Genomic DNA, 21,789 nt, shown 5'->3' on the forward strand with positions numbered 1-21,789 from the left:
CCTATAAGTTATCTGACCCTGCATCTGCTTTTTATCATCTCAACACAATCTTTGAGCCCTAACACAAACCTGCTGCTGCAATTATAGCTGACAGTGGAATAACAGGTTTGAACCCTTTGAAAAAAAAGTAATTAGTGTATTTGTCATTGAGAGGTTGGTCTGAAATCTGATATATGGCATACTTTGTAGTCTTTTGGAAAATAAATAGAGAGAAATCAAATAAAGATACACTTCAGAATAAATAGGAACAAGGTTTGAACTTTTGTCAACATGAGTTATCATCAGTAAATATCAAGACAACAGCATGCATTCTGTATTGCTTCCTGTTTGCCTGCAGGGATGCAGCTGGGCATTCAACCTTTGATCATTGAGCTGCATCTGTAGGCCGGACAGACTGCAGACACAGGAAGTGTTGGAATTATCACAGCACCTGGAAGAATTAAAGGAAAGTGGTTTCTGGTGGACGCTCCATTTTATAACCTTAATGAGACGGGATCATCTCGGTTGCTTTAGGGAGGTCATCTGTCTGTCACCGATAATGTTGTTCAATAAAATGTATTACTGGATAAAAAAGAGAAATCATCTTTGTATATTAAGAATAATTGAAATGTATTTATTTTTGCATGTGAGTGTGTAACCAAAACAGTTTTGTGTGAATCTGTAAAATATATTTATTTATTTGGAACACTAAATAAAATACTTCCATAATATATCACAACATATATTATGCTAGGATGTAATTAGGCTAAGCTTACTGTTTTACATATTTTGCAAGTTTTTAGGTCTATAAAAACACCCCCCCACACACACTTTTTATTACAAATATGCCACCGATTCAACATTAACCATATTGTTATCGACAAGATACAAAGACTTTTTAAATTTTATTTGTTCATTCATCTATTTAGAATAGGTGTAACGGGTATGTATTATCAGGTTTCTGATCTATAAAGACAAAGAATTTTAGCAAACGTCAAAAAAAAGTTACAAAATGTGTAGGCTGCATTTACTACTTATTCGGGCTATTAATTAGTATCTGTGCCTTTTTCAGTATAGAAATAAGGTGATGTAAAAACAGAAACTCGGCACAAATGTTGTCCTTGAAACACAGTAATGGGTACCAGATTTTCTCCTGGGGGACATTCATGACGGCCATTCCCCCCGCCGTTACACTCAACTCCGGATGGATTTGACGCTGCAGTGCCACTCGTTGGAGCCTCGTCTTCCAACAGGAGGAGACAGGGCAACAGGAGACTTGACTCTAATGAAGAAGCAACAAGTCAAGCTCTAGAGAATACTGCGGAAAATACCGGAAACGGAAAAGCTGACAAAACAAAAGTTTCTCAGAGGTTGGACATTTTACTTTTTCAAAATTACAAGCAGATGGATACTTTTAACTAATCACTGGACTGGTGCTTTTGTCGTTGGACCCAATAACATTAACCACATACATAAGGCAAACACCGTAATTTGCATCTCTAACAAAGTTTTCTCCAGCCCTAAAGCTACTTTTTGTTACGCCCTCTAGCGGATGATCCCCAGTATGATAGACGTGGCCAGATGCGATTATTAATAGCTGCGCACACACTTCATGAAGCGTAATCGTCCATCCACCCATTATCTTTGCTCACTTTTCCTTGCAGTGTCCATTTCCTCTATCCAGCGGTCACTGGCCGAGGGGTGGGGTTCACCTGGACAGGTCGATAATCCACAGAAACAGACAGTTTCCTTATTTTAGTTTTAAAATAATAAAACTAAAACATTCATATAAATAAAAAAAACCCTCAAAAACTACTAAACACGTGTGACTAATTCAGAATTTTATATATAAATATGTATAAGATTAGAATTTGATGTGTCTATATAACTGATCAATCTAATAATCTCATGACAGATTTTTAGATAGCTTGTCAAAAGCAAACAGTTCAAATTTTAAAGTAAGGCTGAAAAGGATATGATAAAATTCACTAATGCATTGGTTCTAAGAATGAAACACCTTTTTGACGTGGTCGCTAGACCGAGCTTTATTTCGAAACTAACAGCAGCAAACGAAACTCTCATCTGGGACTTATTTTGGTTAACTTGCTTCAGCACAAACTACTCGGCTCCGCGCAGCGCAGCGCTGAAGGATAAGATCCTCAGATCATCAGTGCAGCTTCCGGAGCTACTCTGAACCCCAGCGAGCGGAAAATCAGAGACGATGGAATTTTAAATGCAGAGCTGGACATGAGCTCAGGCATATAACGTTGCAGACTGTAAGGCAAAGAGGAAGGTGTTGCTCTTAGAGTGAAAAGTTAACTTACTTTGCACTGGATGCGGAGATGCGCAGAAAGTGATTGAGATCCTCATCGCTTCTACAAACCTCAACGAGCAATAGAAACGCCATGAAAGGTACGAACTGTGGAGCGAAGCAGTTTGATGCTTGTTTATCTTTATAATGTAGTCGTAGTTTGAATAATTTTTTTTTAAGCTGAAAATACGTTTGTAAAATGACCGGGGTGATACAGCTCTTTGGTAAAGAAGTTGTAGATGACTGGGGACGTTTCTTTCGTTCTTTTTTTTTTTTTATATATTCCAGATATCTTATCATAAAGTCAGGTTCTACATACAATTTCACTCGAATGCTTACAATAAAATGACCCAAAGCAACTTGTCAAATCTCAGATGATGTTGGAGACTTGTCAACATCAGATCAATTAGCAGAATTTGAGTTAAGTAGAAACACACCTATGGATGAACGTTAGCATACTACCTCAAATACATTGCCTTTTTTTTAAGACATCATTTGATATTTAAAAGAAATAAATGAAGATATCAGAAGGATAACTGTAGAGTGGATTATCTATGCAAGTTTTTGTCATTTTGGGTTCTATTTCCAGATTCTTGAACGTGTCACATTCATATGTTCAAATTATGCAAACTCTATTCACATAGAGAAGGAGTCAGGCTATGTGTCCCAGAAATGAGCATGTCTTGGTATGAAATGTGGATATCAACCACCAAACCAAAGTCTACTCAGCAATGAACAATTCATTTCTCTAAAAGCAAAGACCATAATTCCAGCAAACTATTCTGAGAATCTTGTGGAAGAATTAAACCCCTACAAAAAAACAAACACAAAAACCCCCCATCTCTTTCAGTTTTTTGGCGTTGAGTAATATAAATAATTTTGGTATTCTTAAATTATCTAAAAGAGGAAACATTTTTAGTTTGATTTAAAATCAGACTGTGAGGGGAAAATAGAGATGTGTCTGGTTTCAACTGTATAATCATGCAGAACTGGTATGTACCAACTTACTTAATGAAACATAAATAATCAGACTCACCCACTAGAAATGTTAGTTCAAACATTAGTAAAGTTGCAAAGCTAGCTCCTGCAGGAAATTACGAAAAAAAAGAACAACACTCTAAGGGATTGTTTATGGTTCTTTTATTGATTAATAAATTCCTGATTGCCTAACTCTGGCCCAAGCCCCACTGGCGTTACCCTAAATGACTCTAGAGGTTTTCAAAAACCTTAAAAAGAGAAGTAGCGAGCAGAATATTTTGAGATGGACAACAGTAAATCAATTACAGGTGCAGGCTTCTATCTGCGAAGATCCAAGTTCATTCAAAAACCGAACAGCGTTTCTTATCAATATAAGTTGATGAACATGAAAAGCCATGACTGAAATGTCTTTTTTCAACAAACTGTGCAGTGAAATGGAATACTTTTTGGGTTTTTTTTATATGTCAACACCAAGTACAAATTCTACTGTTGTAAAATTTTGGTCAGTAAATCTACTTGTAAAATAACCAACTAAATATCCTGGCTCCCAATTAGTCTGATTTTGGGACACAACAGTGCACTCACTCTCCTGGCTTCAGCTAAACTTTCAGTGACTTTGTGGAAGCCTTGAGTGTCAAGGACCACTATACTGCACTTTTGATAGATTTGTAAAAAGTATTTAGTGGCTTGTTTAACTCTATGATTCTTTCTCTTGTTAGCTCAATGTCACAAAATGTGCTTCTCAAGAGTCTGTATCAGAGTCAACAGTTTTTGATAATTGCTTTTCTGTTTTGGGGTAAAATGAATTTGATGGCACTCCCCATTTCTAAGCTGATGACACAGTTCTTTGCAAACATATAAACTCTGTTGTCATGGAGTTTGACTGTCTAGTCTACAAGTTGCATTCAATGTCATTACATCACATTTGTTCCACCTCAAAATGTTACTTAATGTCAATAAAATAAAGGGTTTGTTGATTTTAAGCAAAAATGAAAATGATTGCTGCTTTCCCGGCTGTCATGTCAACACAAAATATCTTCTTTTTTTGTGTTTTGCTATATATTTAAATAGATTAAAAAAACTTCAAGTCACATACTAAACATGTGACTAACTTATTAAACTTGAACAAAATGCTCATTCTTACAATGGCCACTTGCAGGACTTGTGGCTGCACATCCTAGTTGAACTGAAGGATTTTAACATATTGTTGTTTAGTATGTTTTCTAAAGCATGGCTCTCATGAAATGAGATGTAGTGTCTTAATTAGATTGCATACCTGTACAAGTAATAGGTAAAATAAATAAATAAATAAAAAAAATAAAACAACTAAAAAAAGTTAAGTTTGGGGACTCTCACCCAGTGACTACTGGAGATGGACAACAGCTCTCCTGCGACACCTGCATGCATGAGTGGGTATAGGGATTTGATGAATGGAACTTTTATTTCAAATCATTAGAAATGAAACCATAATCCAGACCAGGCAGCCAAGAGAAGATACAATTAGATGCTACAACAAACTATTCAAGGATGAAGATTATTGACCACCACTTGCTATGTTTCAGTTGAAACTTCAAACCTTTGCCAATGTGAAAGACACTGATGCTAAGTGAATAGAAAGTGGATTGAATTTTATTTAGCTCATAAATACCTACACACATACCTACAAATACACTACATCCAAATTCATTGAATCCCACTCATAAATTCATCTTCAGTTGCTAATTTGGTATTAAAAGACAGGGGCAAGCTGGAATCAAACCCACAAATTTTGCCACAGAGATCCACTAAGTAACACAAGCAAATAAGTGATTCAGTCTTTATCCACATCTCTTCATCTGATCTCACCCCCTCTGACATCCCAGGTCATCACCTCCTACATCTCTTGCTCATATCTTTCTCCCCTCTGCTACATCTGCCTATCATTTCCCAAGATGCTCTCCATGTTTTTGTCCCGGTTTTCACTGTAGTGTACCGTCAACAAACCAGAGAAATCACAGCTGGTGGCATTCCTGGGACCACTGAACCCCACACATGAACACAAACACAAAGACAAGAAGTCTTCCTTGCATTCCTACACTAATTATTTAATTAGAAGATAAAAATCTAAGTATTTGGCTTCATGAACTTATCCATGTTTCTAGTTTTTTTTTATTTTTTATGAAAATAGCATTCTATTAATTTTTGCTGCATTTTTCCCACTATGTCCCCCAGACGACTTTGGAGACGAGGAGGAAGTACAGTCTTTTGGATACAAGAGGTTCGGTGAGTGGGAATTTCTGTTTTAAGTGTATCTTAAAATTGTAGTGGAGAGAAACAAGCACACTTGGAGCTCTGATTATAAAACTTTTATGGCTTTTCAAAGAAGTTGCCCTCAGGAACAGACACTAACTGTGTGGGCTTAACTCTTTCTGATATTAAACAGTTACTTACATACAATTATTTTTATATTCAGAAGCACAATGCAAAAATTGTCGTATGCCTGAACCTCAACAGATATCTAATATGAATGCTGATGATTACATCACCTGATTTGATCTCAAAATGTTGGGAGGTCCAGCTCACTGAGTGCTGTGGTTGTTGAAGGTCATAGCAGCATTACTTGAGAAGAAGAATGATTGCTGAATGCTGAAACACAAGGTGCCTTATGAACTTTTTGTTTAAGGTATGCATATTTCAGCAACATACTTATTACAGTTTTTGTCCGATAAACTAGATTCTTTTTCACCTCAATTATACAGGATATGTCACATTTAGTCTTGAAAAAACTTTAAAATGATTCATTAAAATGTATTTAAAATACAATAGCTTCTCATTTTAACAAAAGGACACTTTTGAGAGGCCCTGTGTCTGATACTAACACTGATTATGATGCTAGCTATTAAATAAGACTGAGACTGTTCAGTAAACAGCAGGTCTTCAGTCTGTTAATAGGGCTAACCAGATCAAGACATTTTAAAAATGGTTTCTTCTCTGCATGTAAATGTAGCTAATTAAGCCCAGTGATTCACCCAAACAGGAATGAGACAAAAAAAAACACTGGATTGCTTAAACTACATTTTTATGGGTCTGTTTTGATGTTTAGGACAACATCTACCCTTGTGTTTGTTAAAGAAGCAAACAACATAATAATTAATCCGCAGTAATTTACACAAGCACCAGTTTTAAAACAAAGGATTTTTTAAGCAACAAAGGTAACTGCAGGGCTGTAATAAAAGAGCCCATAGTTAGAGGCACTCCAGCTATAAAATAAATCTTCCCTTGTTGTTACTCATTACATACAGATTGACTTTAGCACTAAAACACAGCAAACTGTGGCGAGAAGTTAGAAAAAGAGATGCTTAAGACTTTAATTAGACACTTGATCAAAAATTATGGGATTGTTTTTTGTACTGTTTTCTTGTCCCATTATTTTTCTTGTTGGTGTTCTGCCGCCAAAATTTTTCATATTTGTTTTCACGTGATTTCTTTTTTCACTAACGTACTTATATCTTAAATGCTTCTATTAACACACCCTGATCCAAAGTTTCAGGAAAAATATTAGAAGTGATACCTTTCCACATTACCGGCAGTATAAATTCTCAGGTCAATTTTTACTAGGGTTATCTGTTTTTACTAGGGATGCAGCGATTTATCGGCCAGCCGATTTATCTGTGTCAATTTCCTTAATTTTGGGAAATTGGTGATTGGCCAATTTTTACACGTGAAGCCGATCTTAACCATTGATCTTAGCTGCAAAGGTATTTAAATCAACTATTATCTTCTTCCGGTCTGCTGCGAGAGAGGTTTGACTAGCAGACCGGCCCACCAGATCAGGTCCATATGTTTGCAGTTAACAATAGTTATCTCACTGTTGGTTACTCATCAACTTTCTTGCTACATTTAGCAACATTTTAGACAAAAAAAAAAATTGGTATCGGCCAAAATCGGAATTGGCATGCCAAGATTTTTAATAAATTCGTAATCGGTGATCAGCCAGAAAACTGCAATCGGTGCACCCTGAAAAAGTAAATGCTTTTGAAGCTGAGGAGTGTAATTCCCTAGAAAGCTACAGTTCTTGGAAAGGATTGTTGAAGGAAAGACTCCTGTAAATGAATACTCTTATGAATTTTGCCCATCAAACGTTAATAACTTCATCATAACTACTTTCTTCTTCACTGGATATAACACACAAAAAAAAACATTTTCTCCACTTTTATGACATATCGATATTGTCACACTGTAATTCTGTTAATTCAACACAGGTTTGGAGACCTCTGTGTTTCTGTATGCAGGGTGTTACAGTTCAGTGTAACTAATTCAGATCAAGATTCAAACAAAGGTCCTCCACAGAGACCATGTAAAGCAACGACCAACTCTGCCCGACTCAGCACCGGAAAAGATGGATTTAAACTTTGTTGGAACGCAATCTCTTTCATCCTGGTCATCTGAGTAGCGGCGTCCTGTTTGTCTTTCTCTCTGAGCGAGTGCGCGTCCTGTGTATGTATTACATTAAAGATCTGTGGCGAGGGGAGCCGAATCCAGCTCATTTTCTAACTTTGTTCAGATGAACTCGTCACGTTTGTAAAAGCAGAGGCACAAAGTCGGTGAACTCTTTGCCGAGTGTCCTATGAGACACAGGGCAGCTGTTTGGGTGAGCTGGCTCCAAGGTTCTGCCTCACCCCTCCGCAGGCTTTGTTGCACAACAACACTGCATGCATGCAAACCATCACAAGCTTTCATTCTTCTGCTATTAGAGCTGTAGCGTCAGTTCTCTTGGGAAATAAAACAGTTAGCTCCTCTTGACATGCTTGGTCTTAATTCATTGCAGCCGTAATACAGTCTGAGGGTGTTTAAAATGATCAGACATGTCCAAACTGTGAATGTTTGGAATTTGTCTCAAGTTTTGCCAGTCAGGTCTCAGTTCTGAAAAACAGAACAATTCATCCTGTCTGTCTTGTGCGGCGAATAACAAAAAAAGAGTTTCTATTATTGTTCATATTCCCATACGGGGCAGTTTGTGAATAACTCCAGAAGGTTTGCTTGATAACCATGAAGGCAAACACTGATCAGTTTTAGCTATTGGCATATAGACAGTAGATTTGTTGCATAGGTTAGTTTCTTGTTTTAAAATCATCATGCTAGTATCAGAAGAAGGCCCCATATACACTTTAGTCTTACAGAATGTCATGCAGGACTGGAGAGGTTAGCCTCATTCCAAGGCTACAACCTTGCCATTCCCACACTGGTCTGGCAACGCTCCAAGTAAGCTCTGATGGTCAAGAGAGCCAACTGTGTGACTCTGGTTTTAACCAAAAGATACTCCACATTCACACCATCAATAAATACAGCTGCACATTTAGACCTCTTGAATACGAACTGGTCTGCTACTTACTTCCCACTGGAGGTAAGCAGACACACACACCTCCAAAATACAACCCTATAGGATGGCTACAGCAGATTCGAACAATAACTTCTGAGATTTTTTGTCCACAAGAGTGTAGTTGGAGGAACATCTATTGTGTGCAGAATAGTTGCGATTAATCTCAATGCTTACCTTTGTAATCTTGAAATGTAAGTAACAAACATTTTTTTCCAAAACAAAAAAACGTTTCAGAAGATGTTTTACTGGTTCGAACCAAACATACCTAGTTTTCCAGGTTTTCATATTCAGGAAGGTTTAAAAGAAGACACTACCATATATATATATATATATATATATATATATATATATATATATATATATATATATATATATATATATATATATATATATATATATATATATATATACATATAAAATATTGTTCCCATGGAGCTTTTTACATTAGATTAGAAAAGATCTGCTAGCACTGGGTATCATCTTTAGGAACAAGAAAAAAAAAAGTTGTAACTCGCTAAGAGTTACAACTGAGTGCATGAGCTATAAAATAGTTTAGGTATTTATATATGCACTGATTAATGTAATGTAATTAATGTAATATATATATATATATATATATATATATATATATATATATATATATATATATATATATATATATATATATATATATATATATCTGCTAAGTACATCATGTGCATTCATTCTGTGATGTGATGCTCTCATTTGTTTTGTAATAGAAAGCAGCCTACTGACATGCCCTCTATTTAGTCAAGATAAAATATATACACTCTAGTAAAGTCTGGTATGTTTCCCAGTTTCCCCAAAGGCTCCCATGAAACATGTGCTGTGTGTAACATCAACATATGTACATGTAACACTATGTGACCAGGTGCTGAAATATGTTTAGAGGTACTGTTGGAACTGTCAGCGGTTTTACTGATATGCAGACTTGCCAGATTCTTGAACTCAGATTGAGCCCATTTGACCAATACACACACACTCATTAAAAGCATTGAGATGTCTCTGACCCTCTCTGACTCACTCGTCATCCTGAAGGCATTTGAACATTTTCTAAAAGTACACAAATACATGCAAATACCTGCATATGCCTCTTCAACTCACTTGAGACACAGTTTGATATATAAGCTGATCAAGTTCATATGGTTATTCTATTGTCTGCCCTGCCAAGGTAAAGTCAGGCATGACTTGTTTCCATGCTACTCGAGGTTGAAAGATAGTTCTTTTTCTACAAGGGTCTGTCTTTTAAAGGCCAGTTAGGTAAAAACAAATTTGTGTCAGCTTTGGCTGAACTCTTCCTGCCCAATTAGGCGTTCTTTTAGTCATTGGCCAATATACTGGTAGTGGTTAACCCTTATATGGTTCACTTTCAGCAGTAATACCACTCAACTAACCAGGTACCCAAAAAGAGAAAGTAATGTGACATATGCACATTTTATTTCTATAAACATTTTATATCTAAAACCACAACACCAAAGCACACTATGTGAGTCACCTACTGTGGTGGTCAAGGTCAACACAATTTATATAGCACATTCAGAACAACAATGCTGAATCAAAGTGCTCTAGAGACAAGATATAAAGATATTAGCAAAGTGTTCATAGGATGAAGAAACCTATTTAAAATGTAGTGAATAGTAATGACTAAAAGCAGAGAGCTAAAAAAAGACTTCTCCCCATCCCATCTGACTTTCTTGGCAAACAAACTATAGTTCAATTAGAGTGGACCAAACATGGTTAGTTTGAATGCACCGTAAAACAACAGTCATAAACCATTCCTAAGTCTTTGAAGGTAAGATCATGTGTGTCCAAGTAACTAAGAAAATTCTGAGTAGTGGGGCCAGATTTTCTTTGTCCAACACATATAAAATGAACCATAGTGAACTCAAAATCAAACCTTGAGGAACACAATGGGAGAGATGTAGCTAAGGATAACATATAAAGACAAACTGAAAAGATAGGACAAAAATCAGCTCTAAGCTAAACCTCTAACACCAACAATAATGTCTGAGTCAAGAAACCAGGATTTGATGATTAACTGTATCAAAGGCTGCAGAAAAAGCACCAACATGGCAAAATTGCTAGAGTCCTCCATCCATCCATTTCCTTACACCCTTGTTCCTACTGGGCTAAGGAGGTGCTGGTGCCTATCTAATGCCTATCTATCTAATGTTCCGGGCGAGAGGCGGGGTACACCCTGGACAGATCACCAACAGGGCAACACAGAGACAGACAGGACAAACAACCATGCACACACACCTAGGGAGAATTTAGAAAAAACAATTTACCTGACAGTTATGTTTTTGGACTGTGGGAGGAAGCCGGAGTACCTGGAGAGAACCCACGCACACATGCAAACTCCATACAGAATGACCCCAGGCTGAGAATAGAACCCAGGACCTTCTTGCTGCAAAGCACCACTGTGCTAGAGTCCTATGTGGATGAATTGTATTTAATGCCAAGTTCCAAGCACCACTTGCATTTAAGGTCAAGCACCACCCTGAGTATTCCCTCTGTTGCCTGTATTTGCAGTATTGGCTGATGCAGTTGTAGACCAATGCTCTTAGTTTAGAGGGTAACTAGAAACGAGAGTTCTGGGATGTGCATTGATGTCGGAGGTCTCACTCACGGTGCTGTCTCTTGTTCCCACACATGTGGATTTGGAAAAGCTGGACTCGGGAGGGTTGCGGCTGGCGCAGGACCCTGAATGCACCGTCTCTATTTCCTGCACTTGTTATGGTTTCTCCAGCAAGGCTCTGGAACATTCCTGGAGTCGTGCTCGGTATTGAAGGGGTGTCTGTGCCTTGAACCAGCTGTGTCAGCACAGACCAGCTCGGATCAGTCCTGGGGGTCTTTGTGGTTGAGGGAGTACCCCCTGCTTCACACTAACACCTCACCCATCACCTCATCCCTCCTGGTTGATGGGGATTTAGACATGCTTATGTTAACATGAGCACTTGTAAAGCTCTGACACCTTTAATGCAGCCTGGAATATTAGGATTTTATGCTCTTTTGTGTGGTTCCTGCTGTATTCTCATGTTCTTCTTTCTTTGGCAGCTTGTGAGCACTTAATACATCTGTGAGGTGTAAAATTCCCTTTTTCACTGCCTGCCATGCCACAATTTCTTCCATTGGCTTTGAGAATTCAAAGTCAGCATGTCTCAGCAAAGACATTAATCATGTGTGTGTGGGTGATCTTAATTTTCTTTGATCACTTCTCTTTCTCTTCATGCAGTTCACACATATTTTCTTAAATTGCCATAATCTATTTTTCTTACTTTAAGTTACTTAATATAATAATGACGTTTAGTATCTAAAATGAATATGTGTCTAATATATTTGCTCTTAGTTTGGTTCTGCTGCTTTTGAAGGGGCCAAAATAATTAAAAACAAGTTTATGGGTAACACACTGGCCTTAAATGATCATTTTATGTGGCCAAGAACTGTTGCTGTTCTTCTCAATCAATTCCATTTTGCTATAATACCGCTAGTACTAATAGCAAGAAGTTTTAATGACTGGCCTGTTTGCAGAGGCTGCATGCAAACTAGAATTCACTTAGCAACCAAGATGGATCAGTTCTTTTAATGGCAATATCCCCTATGTTTATACATAGAAACTATTTTAGTTATTTGTAAGAATTTTGGTCCTTACAAATAAATAAAACAAGTGCATTACTAGCACTTGTACCTGATTATTTGTTATTTGCACACATTGCTCATTGTGTATCTCTACACATCTAAGATAAACAGTATTGTTTGCTTCATTTCCTTTGTTAAAGAAGTATAAGTTATGTTGTGACATGAGGACAGTGTCTTTTATGCTCTGTCCTTCATAAGACAGAGCAGAAACAAATGTAAGCAAATGGTAACAATTTATTTTCCCGCAGAAACACCCAAGTACGCTGAATTAGTGTGAGTTGAAACAAATAAAGTCAGACGTCCAACATTGTGTTTGCATCTCAGTTTCACTTAGGAGACGTTGTTTTATTTTTGTTGGACAGTAAAGCGAGAGACTTGTAGATAAACAATAAGATGATGTCTGTAAAAAGGAGGAGGAGTATCTCACACCCCGGGATAGAGAGACGTATCGCATAGACTTAAGATGAGTAAGGGGTTCTGGCACTATGGTATTTTATCCCAGGAAGAACTACAGGAAAGTGAGAGGTGATAAAAAAGGCAGCTGGTTGAAAACAAGGAACAGGGAGTAGTTGGATGGGTTTGGAGGAGTATGAGGTACTGTTGTAAAGAGATACGTGATTTAGATGATAAAGCAAAGCTTGAATGCTTCCAGATAGAAGTGTTTATTTGAATCACACTTACCTAAGTGCTTTCTACGGGGAAGAAAAACAAAGAGAACACAAAGTTGATGGTAACCACAGGTCTCTCAGTGGAACAGCCCAGTGAAGAAGTTCAACACAGAAACACTGACTCAGGACTAAGATGGGAAGAAAATAAGGCAAAGAGAACCCAGAGGTTAATGACAGCAATATTTTCTTCCAGGAAAGAAATACAGCTAAACAATTAACTAGTGGTACTGTCTAGATCTACTTAAAGTTTTATTTCTATATAGAGTCTTTACTGGAGGGCCTCCATCAAGTACACATGGTGAAACCGGGGCTTAGTCCGGTAAAGGAGGCACTGCTTTACTGTATTGACAGGAGTCAGCTGAGTTGGTTAGTGCATCAGATCAAAATTAATCCTTGTTAACATCCTTTGTACGTCTTTCACAACATGGGGCTGGTAGAGGACTTGTTGAAGGGACTTTATTCAACCCTTCTGGCCAGAGAACTCCCTGGGATCCCAACAGAGTGAGACAGAGAGTGTTTTTGGCCTTTCTAACTCTGCAGCTCCAGATGACAAAACCTATGACCTGAATAATGTAATGACAGGTTTGAGAAAGCCTCTCTAGTGGAATCTAAAACACCTCAGTTGAGTTGTTCGTTTTATGGTTTGTTATGTAACTTTGATGTATCATTAAACTTCTAAAAACAGCCTGACTGCATGGCGAGGAAACAATGGTCTTAGCATCTTTTTGAGCTCCAAGACGTCCCATAAACCTTTTTGTCCTTTAACTCCCTTTATGTTTCTCTCATTGGCATGGCTTCATTAGGCTACATTAAACATCATAGCAGAACTCCAGGTGCTTCATATAAATAGGAGGCGTTGATCGGTGTTGTGCTTGCCAGATGAATGCATGTGCTATTAATTAGCTGCTGTTTTCAACATAGCCTGTGATCCCTGAGTGTCACCCACTATTCTGGCTCTCCATTAAGAGTGAAGAAAACCAGCAAAGTCTGTGTGTTCCTCCTCAAGAATAATCTGGGTGTCCGTGATGTGACCCACATTACAGATGTCAGGGGAGAGTTTCAGAAGTTCAGCAATGCCTCCATAAAGTGTCTTTCAAACTCTTGGGCTTGACTCTTTGAATGAGTAATTAAATAACGGCAAAGGTTTGCCAAGACACCTGTGTTTCTGTAACTCCTGCAGTTGGAATGCTTATGCTTTGCTTTGGCAAGCTGCAGTTTTCTGTACTGCAAGAAACATGCTTGTCCCTTAGCTCTTACATTGGTATTCCCTGGAGGGTGTGTGCTTTTACATACATCTGAGAGTTAAGCCCAAGAAAAGCACACGGCATCACTCTATTGTTGAACCAACTGGTACTTTTCCGTGCTCACAAACACCTCCGGCTGCAGAACACACAGGCACACTTTTACAATGAGTTTGGGGATTCTAATTTTTTCCTCTTTTAGTGTAGGCAATAAAAAAAAAAAAAACTCAAAATCTGGTACTCACGCTCCAAGATGTTAATGAAAGGAGGAGAAAAAGGCAACTGAGCGTTGCCAAAATCAACCCACTGCTTCCTGGTTTGCAGAAAGGGAGTTGAAGTGGAGAGGAGCAATGTTCGGCTCCAAAACCCTGTCAGTTGTATAATGGTTATCACATTTTCCATGTGTGCATGAGACTGAAGACAGATGGAATTCACTATGTTTCATTTTCTGGTGCCTTTCTGCAGTTCTTATCATACAGATATGTTTAATAACAATGAATAAAAACATCCTTCAATCTGTAGTACATCTCTGTTATATTGCAGATTCCATACTTGATACCATTCAGCATAATTTAATGTAAAAGCATCTCTGAACGTTCTGTTTTTAAAGGTCTGTGTCTTGTGATTCCATCTGTTCAACATTTCCAAGTTTCCAAATCCGGTAGTTTAGTTTTTGTTTGTGGAGAAATAGCAGCTGATGTGCACATTAACAGGACTTTAGACTCTGACCTAATCTACTCTGAAAGCCAGGAATGAATTTGCAGGAATACTCTAGAATCTTTTGGATGAGTTTCATGTGTTTGGTATATGACTGCGCATGCATTTTTATACATTTTAAACATACAACATGATTTGTATGTAAGGTCTCTAAACTGTTTGTCCAAGTTTTAAAAATCATTATTCTGTTAAAAGATCCAGTGATGACTCATATTAAAGCTTCCTGCAAAGGCCACCAAATTGTTATAGAACACTTTCAGATATTTTGAAGAATTTATGATGCAGTCGGTTCCTCCATATATATAGGATGTTAGTCCTTGATGCAGCATTATGACTCCTGACCTCTCTCATATTTTGCCTATTTTGTAGGTACAGCCTAATTTAATAACAGTTTCAGTACCTTTACAAATTAATTATTATTTTGATGACACCAGGGTGAAAAACTATGCTCTTGCAGCCATTTTCTCCCTTTTAAGATAAAAAAAACAGCTGCCTTACTTAAGTGGTTTGTTCTCACATATTCCCCATTTTTAATAAATGCTAAAAATGTGTGTTTTGTCATATTTATGCAGTAGAAAAACAGAATGTCATTATTAAATAAAAATCCTTCATCAATCTTAGTTAAAGCAGGACTTCATAAAATGACTCAACTGTCTTGTTTAGAGGTTATGTGTGTGCTTGTGTATATGTGTGCATTAATATTTTGTGTGACAGCTGAACAAATTATTATAAATCATCTTGTTGATGTTGTATGGCTCTTATTATAACATTCACCACACATGTCAACCCAATTCAAGACATATTCCCATTTTAGCAGATTGAGCCAGGAATAAAAAACAGAAACATGAAGGAGTTACACCAAGCGCCTAGTTCAGTTTTGGACATTTTTTGGTTAAATATTAATAAATCAGCAGATAAAAAAATCATACTTATCCATGTAATCTTCAGGACTGCAATGACATTTTGGGTTTAATATTTGTCTCTCTTGTGGTATGAATGGAATTCCATTTTACTTTAACGTCCTGCCAAGATTTCCTTTTCTGAGACTGATAAATTTATTTCAGCCATGAGTCTGACTCCTTCCTTCAAGGATTTATGTCTTAGACTCTGCTACTGATTTGATCCTAAGATTCTTTTTATTCTGAAAATATTCCTGAAATTGATCTCTGCATCTCTCCTAAATCAAAAAAATTTTGCCGCTGATTTCTGTACAAAACCACAGCAGCGTGAGTATTGTTAGTGACAGTGGCAACAGATGAGTTTTGTCTCCAACCGATGGCTGAAACTCAGATTTTAAACGCCTGCTCTTGATAGAGGTTTGTCCTCTGGCACTTCTTAATAACTCTAAACAAACTGTGATGTGGAGTAATTCAATCCCGTTGTCTGGAGTTGATTATTGCTATCAGTGTGTGTGTGTGTGCGTGCATGCGTGGGTGTGTGTGTGTATAATTCACAAACCAGATGTCAGGCAGTTTCTCTTGCCTTGAGAGGGTTCATGTTGACTGCTAGGAAGTGGAGGAGCGTGCCGCCCTCACGTCTGGAGTGTGGCTGTCTGAATGGACGCTTCTTCCAGTAGCAGGATGGTTTGTTGTCTTTCACACCGACTTGCCACACACTAGCATAAGTCCACAGAAGAAGTCGGAGGGCCCACCCAGTAAAAAAAACCCACCGTGCTGGATTAAAAGATCATATTTCAATTGATCAGCTCTCTTTTTCTTTCTTCTGTATTTTGACTTGTTGATTTTGGAGGTTTAACAGCATTTGGAATATGTGCATAATTGTGTAAATTAACATTCTGCATGTGGGTTTTAAAAATGTTTGTGTCCTTAAATGAATTTTTGTGGTGAGCACATCATACATGATTGTAGTTATTTTCTTTCCGTTCTGAGGTTTTCTCCTTGAGAAAGGAGTGTACAGGACTGTCCTTAATGGAAAGAATAACCATCACTCTCTGATACTTTATATTTGTGCTGTCATGCTGTAGAGTGCCTCACAAGAGGATTCATAGTCATATTGTCATGATCAAATCAATGGGTTTGTCACCTTTAAACTTATAGCTCCAGCTATGTAGAGCACAGTTTGCCAGTTGTACAATTATCTTTCCATTAGATGTCTTCCAATGGTAACTGGACTGGATTTTATTTAAAGGTATTCAAATAAAGAGGGCTAAACACCCCTCTCCAGCTTCTTATTTGTAAAATGTTTTGATAATCATACAACCTGCTGCATCTACTTCACAATTAAGTGTGTGTTGATCTATCAAGTTATAAGACACTGTAGAGTTTTCATCTGAAAATATATTTAAAATTCAGCTGGGTTTCAGCACCCAGACCACAGTCTTATCCGTATTTTACTGCTGCTGTTGGATGATATTACACAAAACCCTAAAATCACAGAGCGGTTTCTTCCACCGTGACCATAATGTTATATAGCCACTGCCCACAAATGACAGCAGAGGTAAAACGTCAAGAACTCTGGATTGGATAGAATGAAGACTTCTGGTGAAGACTCTATTTGTCCAGGTGGCAGGGTTTGTGGTGGATAGGGCTGATCTGGTGACAGGTTTTTCTTCGGGTGGGGGCAGTTTGTTAGACCACTACGTTCTTGACATGTTTTCCAGAGACACACATAACTCCTTCATCTGTTCAAGGTTTAATGTGGCAACATTTCATCAGAACAGTTAGTGTGTTTTAGTGCTTTTGACTGTCAGAGGCTGCTTTGGGAAGACAGAGGAAGACATTCTCTCTTTTTATGGTGTGTTTTTTTTTTAGATATTGTCAAATTGCGCTTTCAAAGTGGATTTTGAAGTATATAATTATGCTACTGATTTTATCCATCTACATGAATTTAAATCATTTGCATCAGACCTAAAAGAACAATCACAACCTGAGGCCATAGACATTGTGTTCAATCTCGATTCAAAGTGACTAATTAACTCTAATTAGAGGCACGTGGGCGGTGTATGTTGTCGTCGCCTACCAGTTTAAAATACTTCCAGATCTCTGACATTCCACTCTGCTGGCTCAGTAATGTTACTTCTCCTGTTTTTAGCTTTTCTTTCGCCTCTTTCATCTCCATTTTGGAACTTGTTATAAATATAGAAGGAGTCAAATGCAAATCTTTTAAGTTATGTGATTGCATTAGTTGTGTAATGCGCTGTTTGTTGCTGTCTAATTAACTTTTTTGTCTTGTTGCTTCTTGTGAATAAGTATATTAACACAACTTTATATCACACGTTCTCATTTATTTTCTTTGTGCTGTATGTATTGTAGGTTTTTTTAAAATCATTAAAATTATGATTTTGGTCCAGGTTGGGCTTAGGCTATAGATTTTGCATAATGGTGTCCATGAAAAATCTGAAAGCTTCTTAAAGTTTCATGTAGTTATGTGGCTTTTTTTTTATTACTGCTTACTATTAGCAACAGTTTCTCAGTTTTCTTTCCCCGTCACAACTTTAGTATTTTCATAAACGTTATAGATTGAAATACGACCAATGTCACAGTGAAGTGTTTTCAGCTGCTATTGGGTTTTTTTGCCTCTGTGGTTATGACTAAATAGCTAAGAATGGCCAGCATATTTGTCGTTTTCCATAATTAAAACATGTCTTTCAAAATATCTTCACTATACTTGTGACCTTGTTGTTACTTTTAGTGTTACAAACTGTTCTTTTAAAGCATTTTATTATGTTGAAATCAAAGGACAACAACTTTAAAAAAGAAACCTCTCAAATTTAAAAAAAACATATCTATATAGTAAGTTGTGATTTGAAGAGATTGTCCTTTATAAAAAAGCTCAAGTTGAAATATACCCCAAGTACCATTCTGGGGCTTATTATTCCAGCTGCTCATCAGAAGGAGGACGTCACTGTATTTATTTTATTTCTTTTCCGATTGGTGACATTTAGCTGTTTGTTTTTCTCTGAACTGCTTTCCAGTGCTCCATTTGCAATTGGGGTCTTTGTAGTGGGTTCCACATTTTTACTGGCACTTGAAGCGAACAGCAGGAGGTCGGGTAGAACTAGCCTGAATTTGTGCTTTTGCGGGTTTAAAGCTATGACAAACAATGAAAGATTTACCGTTTATATTATTTTGTAATTTTAGAGATATAATGAAGTGTGTGACATAAGTGATTTAAGCAAAGATTTAATTTTTTGGTAGTTTTAAATGACCTTCGAATTGTGTTTTGAATCCTAGATCAACATCTTTTTTGCTTTGCTCTAATCATTTCAGACTAACTGTTCTCCTTGCTGACAGCGCTGTGTGGGCAGGCTATCAAGTTCTGGATACTAATGTGATGGTCATTAAGCAGTGGGCCACACACACAAAACCAAAGGACATCACACACACATACTCACTCAAGGACTAGAACTTTTGGAGTGCTTAAGCTCCGATGTTTTGCTTTGAAACCAAAACCCAAGTCACTCTGTGGGCCCCAAATCTCAGAGCTGAGTAAGACCATTCCCACTGCCCACTGCTTTGTTGATAAAATTTTTTGGAAAGATGAACTGTTTGTTTAACTGCAGCAAGCGCTGAGTTTCAGAGTCGAGTGGGGGCCTTGGAGTTCGTGGGAGGGGAGTGGAGAAAGCAATGCAGGGACGTTTCTGGATGCTGCTGCATCCTTGAGAAGACAGCATCTGAAAACTATGTTTTAAAGACTTCTTTACCTTTCATATCAACTGGGTTATGTAGTAGGACACGTTTGGGTTACACAATTTCCTGAAAATTGAATGGGAGTAATTTTGCAATAAAGTTGTTTTTGGATTATTCTTACATCTATTTGAGATATCAAACTCCAAGCCTCAGTGTTGACTTTGGCTTTGCAGAGAGTTTTGCCATCTTTTAGCTTGTTGTTCTGGATTGATAGCCGTGAAATCTGTTCACATCAGTCCAACTTCAGCAGCTATTTGCAACGGGAGCCAAAAAGCTGTGATACGTCTGCAGTGCTCCACCTTAGTAACAACCATAGAAAACTGACTTTATCCTACAGGATTTCCTGTAATGCTGCTTCATGTTGTTTTTGTTCAGCTGTATAATAACAGTGTAATCACTAATGTTTACTTTTTTACCCAATAATTATTAAATGAGGTAGTTAAGTTGAATTGTGTCGCTCTTTTGTGGTCATTTATCTATGGCTTAATAAATCTCAATAAATATTTAAAAGAATCACTCCTCCAGACTTGACTTATGACTTAATCTTGTCTCCAGATTTCTTACAGTAAGTGAAATCTTCTTTTACTTTGGCAAAGATTTTGTAACAATACATCAGATCCTAACTTCTGCTGAGTTTTACTGATATGGAAAATGAGACTTCAGTTACCAAAAACAAAAACAATCCAGACTGTCTGGGAGATAAATTAAAGGAAGTAAAATGGATTAAGTAATCAGGTTAGTTCTGGTAGCCTTTTAGAATATTTTTGACATATTCTCATGTACATCTTTTACCTAAAGTCATAATTTACAGAGGTGCTTGAAGGATAAAAGTGATCTCATTTCACCAAGATTTCAGATAGAAAGAGGTAAAAATGTACATCAAATACAGTCACAAAAATGTAGGACAATTACTTCACAAAAATTGGACTGTACACACCTACTCCCCAATTTGGCTCTGTGTACATATGTTGGCAGCTCAGACACAGCAGATTAACACCGTCCCCATGCTCCATTACATAATTCCCACATTGACAGGGCCGAGGTGTTTAGAGCCTGGACTTCTGAGAGATTGTAAAATAATGTAAGCTTGATTTTTTGGGGGGGGGTCTGACATTTGAGGCACATTGAGAGTTTTCCTGTCAGCAAAGTGCCACTTTTTTCTTGATTTTTACATTTTTATACAGTTGTCTTGTGGCTATATGCTGCAGAGAGTTTTGGCTAATTATTTTAACAGAAATGAATGGATTTCACAGTTTGTCCATCATCTGTTTCTCTGTCCAACTCTTACATCTTTCTTTGTTTTCCTTCTCAAATTTATAGCTTTTCTCCCAGTCCATTCTGTTTGAAGCTAAACTTGGCTCTCTCATCTTTACATATCCTACTTTTCCCTCCTTTGTTGACAGGCTTGGGGCTTTGTGTCTGACTGTCTAGTGTGATGAAGGCGTATGTTTTCCATAACATGCAATACAAGAGACCGAGCCTGAACCAGACCACACAAGACGCTGGGATGGTGTTAGTTCCTAGCAAAGCGCCAAAGCTTTATGATGAACTCAGAGAGGGACCCAGAACTTTGGCCTCAATTCTGCCCTTCCTCTGGTTGCGTCACTTTCCAGGTACAACCTTGAAGTGACCACAGTAGGCATGTGGAAGGACGTAATGTATTCTCCATGCTGCTTAACAGTTATTAGGGGGAAGTATCCTGAGAGCCAGGACCTCCAGTGCGAGAGAAAAATGCAATACCAGCAGACGGTTTTTAGCATGGATGCACAACATTTCCATTTGCTGCCTCCATTAGAGCAAAACACTCACAGGAACTCACAGGCGTTTTGTCTCAAGATGTAAAACTAAATTTTTCTCTCCTCTTCATTACTGCTACAACAAAATCCTCCTCAGAGTAAATATTCTCATTGAGTGCCTAATTTGACACTCAACCCAGCACCTGAACGTTTTCTTTTTTTTTTTTTTTTTTGGTCAAAAACATGAACAGGGGCCCCACCTGATTTAGTGCAAAACCCTTTAACGTCCCACTGAGAAATTTGAGCAGCGGGTGACTCATTTACTGGGCCGTCATCTGCCTTCTGACTGTAAAACAACTTGGCCCAGATTACATTATGTCAGAGATCCTGTAAAACATCTTAGTAATGAAGGACAGATGGTTTGACATATTACAAGACTTTGGAAAATAACAACAGGAAACAAACACGCTGAGATTTGGCAGTGCTGTGTG

At 37.6% G+C, this 21,789-nt stretch overlaps 1 protein-coding gene across 1 annotated transcript in view; it reads left to right on the forward strand.

Annotated features, from left to right (window-relative positions):
- Window positions 1-2,116: 2,116 nt before the first annotated feature.
- LOC122824528 (collectin-12-like) overlaps window positions 2,117-21,789 on the forward strand; it is a 37,034-nt gene continuing 17,361 nt past the window's right edge. The window contains exons 1-2 of the mRNA XM_044105301.1: window positions 2,117-2,391; window positions 5,480-5,530. Coding sequence (XP_043961236.1) covers window positions 2,385-2,391; window positions 5,480-5,530 — 58 coding nt within the window. The 5' untranslated portion in view covers window positions 2,117-2,384. The remainder of the gene's footprint in view (window positions 2,392-5,479; window positions 5,531-21,789) is intronic.

The sequence above is a fragment of the Gambusia affinis genome, linkage group LG21 (assembly GCF_019740435.1).
Source record: "Gambusia affinis linkage group LG21, SWU_Gaff_1.0, whole genome shotgun sequence".
NCBI classification, from domain to species: Eukaryota; Metazoa; Chordata; class Actinopteri; order Cyprinodontiformes; family Poeciliidae; genus Gambusia; species Gambusia affinis.